General features: G+C 41.9%; 1 protein-coding gene across 1 annotated transcript; it reads right to left on the bottom strand.

Annotated features, from left to right (window-relative positions):
- Positions 1–635: 635 nt before the first annotated feature.
- On the bottom strand, positions 636–1451 carry LOC137034955 (paraneoplastic antigen Ma1 homolog). The gene has a single exon (XM_067408198.1). The coding sequence runs from the start codon at positions 1449–1451 to the stop codon at positions 636–638; it is 816 nt and encodes a 271-aa protein (XP_067264299.1).
- Between the last annotated feature and the right edge of the window lie 851 nt (positions 1452–2302).

Below are 2302 nucleotides of genomic sequence, written 5' to 3'. Positions count from 1 at the left end.
AATAACTTGGGCAGAGTTCTCTATAGCTTGACATCTTGTAGCGATATGGCCATCTTCTCCACAACGGTAGCAAAAGTAATCATCTTTGTTCTGGCTAAGTCTTCTTGCAGTAAAAGGGGCAGACTTTTTTTGAGCATGAAAATGTTGATCTAGCTGACTCTGGCTCACACTTAAGACTGCTAGCTGCTGCTGTAAATCTTTTACTTGCTTGTGGAGCATGTGTACTTCTGATTGATGCATTTCAAAACTTTTCTTATCTGTCTTGGTCTTAGGCTCAGGATTCACTGAAGAAACAGACACAGAAGTTTGGCTTCCATCTAACCGCATACGCAGCTCTTGTATATCAGCTTTCAACTCTTTCACAATAGATAAAGTAAGTTTTTCGTCCTCTTGCAAATGTACAGTCTTTACGGTGGTTTTAATTCTATGTCAGGCAGTTTCACTCTCCTCAGCTTCTCGTATTTCATTAAGGAGAGCCAAGAATGTGGGTGGTTGCTCTTTTCTCTCCCTCAACCTCAGTTGTAGAAGCATCATATCCGACTCAACTGCACCTCGTATCAGCTGCTCCACTCAGGATTTGTCCATCATCTGTGGAGACAGTCCACCTCTCTGCACTACTTTGGTGAGAGACTTCTCTATTCTGCGATTCCCTGATTTTGACGAAGGAGTCGAAAAGCAAAGTATAAATCCTCTCCAGACTCAGATGTTCCAAAGGTACTTTCCAAGGCTTCAATGTACTGAAGAGCACTGGCATCAGGACTGGAAAATCTAACTGCTTTTATGATTTCTAGAGCGGGACCCTTTAGACTTTCCACTATTCTTCTCCTTTTTTCTTTTTCAGAGCACTCACATTCCGTAATCATAAGGCGAGCTTGTTCAATCCAATTCTCCATAGTTTCATCTCCAGATGGAATAGGAATAGTGGCTGAAAAAATTTGCAATCTTCTGTAGGCACTGGTGTCACTAGATGGAAGCACAGTCTTCTCTAAAAGTTCACCCACAGCACGGATGATAGATTCAGGGGAGCCAGCACTTGAACTGAGAGGAGATAATAATTCCTGGACATCCTTAATAGTCTTTCCCTCTCCATTCAGCAAACTTGAAAACTTATCTGCAAACCCAATACTAGTGGTTTCACATTTCTTAGAAACAACAATTTTCCAAGTCTCCTCTTCATCTCCAATCTGCAGCTCTATGGGCATATGAGTGGGGTCAATTACTTCGCAACACTCGCATAAGACTATTAGACTGCTGGGGCTAGGGCCCACCTTAGTGTCTCTTACACATACTCGTCCAAGGGCTTTAACTCTCTGCACAGCTTCCTCAATCTGAGACACGTCTGTATTGGCAGGAACCCCTAGCAGCAGTAGAGCATGTTTCTCATTGACAATAGCCTCTTCGCACCAGTGAGAGAGTTCTTCCTGGATGAACGGGTTACTGTGGAAAGCCATGTTCAGATATAATACTCAGGTAGGTTAAAATGAACGAAAATTGCAATTTTTCTTAGCTTTAAAGTAATACCAGAGGTATCCCGGATGAGCCCCCAATTTGTGTAGCGCCCCCTACCCTTTTAGGATTTACAACGCCCAAGTTCTGTTAGGGTGGAGCACCGGGTTCTGGTAATATGTCTCTCGACAAGTTTATAAATTATTACACACCTCTGATATTAATAATATTTATAAGCCAATATTTAATTTCCTGTTTATGTAAATAGTAGATGATGAAAGAAGAAAAAAAAAAAAAACTTATAATACAGGTAGGTTTGGTTAAATACGACAAACTATAATGTTTTATTATCACAGAAAGTAATTCAATAAATAGTCAAGATGTCAATAAATATGTCAATAAATAGATTAAATAAGATAATAAATAAATAAATAGTTCACTCTATAAACCAATAAATCATCCACAAACACCACCGTTGCAGGCCTGAGTCGTTGCTTGAGTGCGTTGTGGCCTAATAAAAACACAAATTGGCCTCTTCACTCCAATGAGTAACACAAAACAACAGAGTACCTCGATCCAGCTGCAGCGGCGCACTCAACCGCAACAAGCGGTCCGCTTGTTCTCACTCGATCCGCCGCCTGCAACCAAAATCCTCCATAATGGCATACAGTATCCAGCGGTGCCAGAGGAGCTCTGAATCTCGCGGGGACTGAGAGCGCTATCTGGGGTTGCGACGACTCTCTGTCGGTGTCGGAGGAGCTCGTTGAATGTAGCCGATCAAAGCTCCGTCATTGTTTCAACAATGTTGCTTCCCAACTGTTACACACCGTCTTCTTATCAATCAGAATACACCTGC

Source organism: Chanodichthys erythropterus, chromosome 13 (assembly GCF_024489055.1).
Source record: "Chanodichthys erythropterus isolate Z2021 chromosome 13, ASM2448905v1, whole genome shotgun sequence".
Classification (NCBI taxonomy): domain Eukaryota; kingdom Metazoa; phylum Chordata; class Actinopteri; order Cypriniformes; family Xenocyprididae; genus Chanodichthys; species Chanodichthys erythropterus.
The sequence above is the reverse complement of the archived record's forward strand: the minus strand, read 5'-3'. Positions and strand labels throughout refer to the sequence as shown.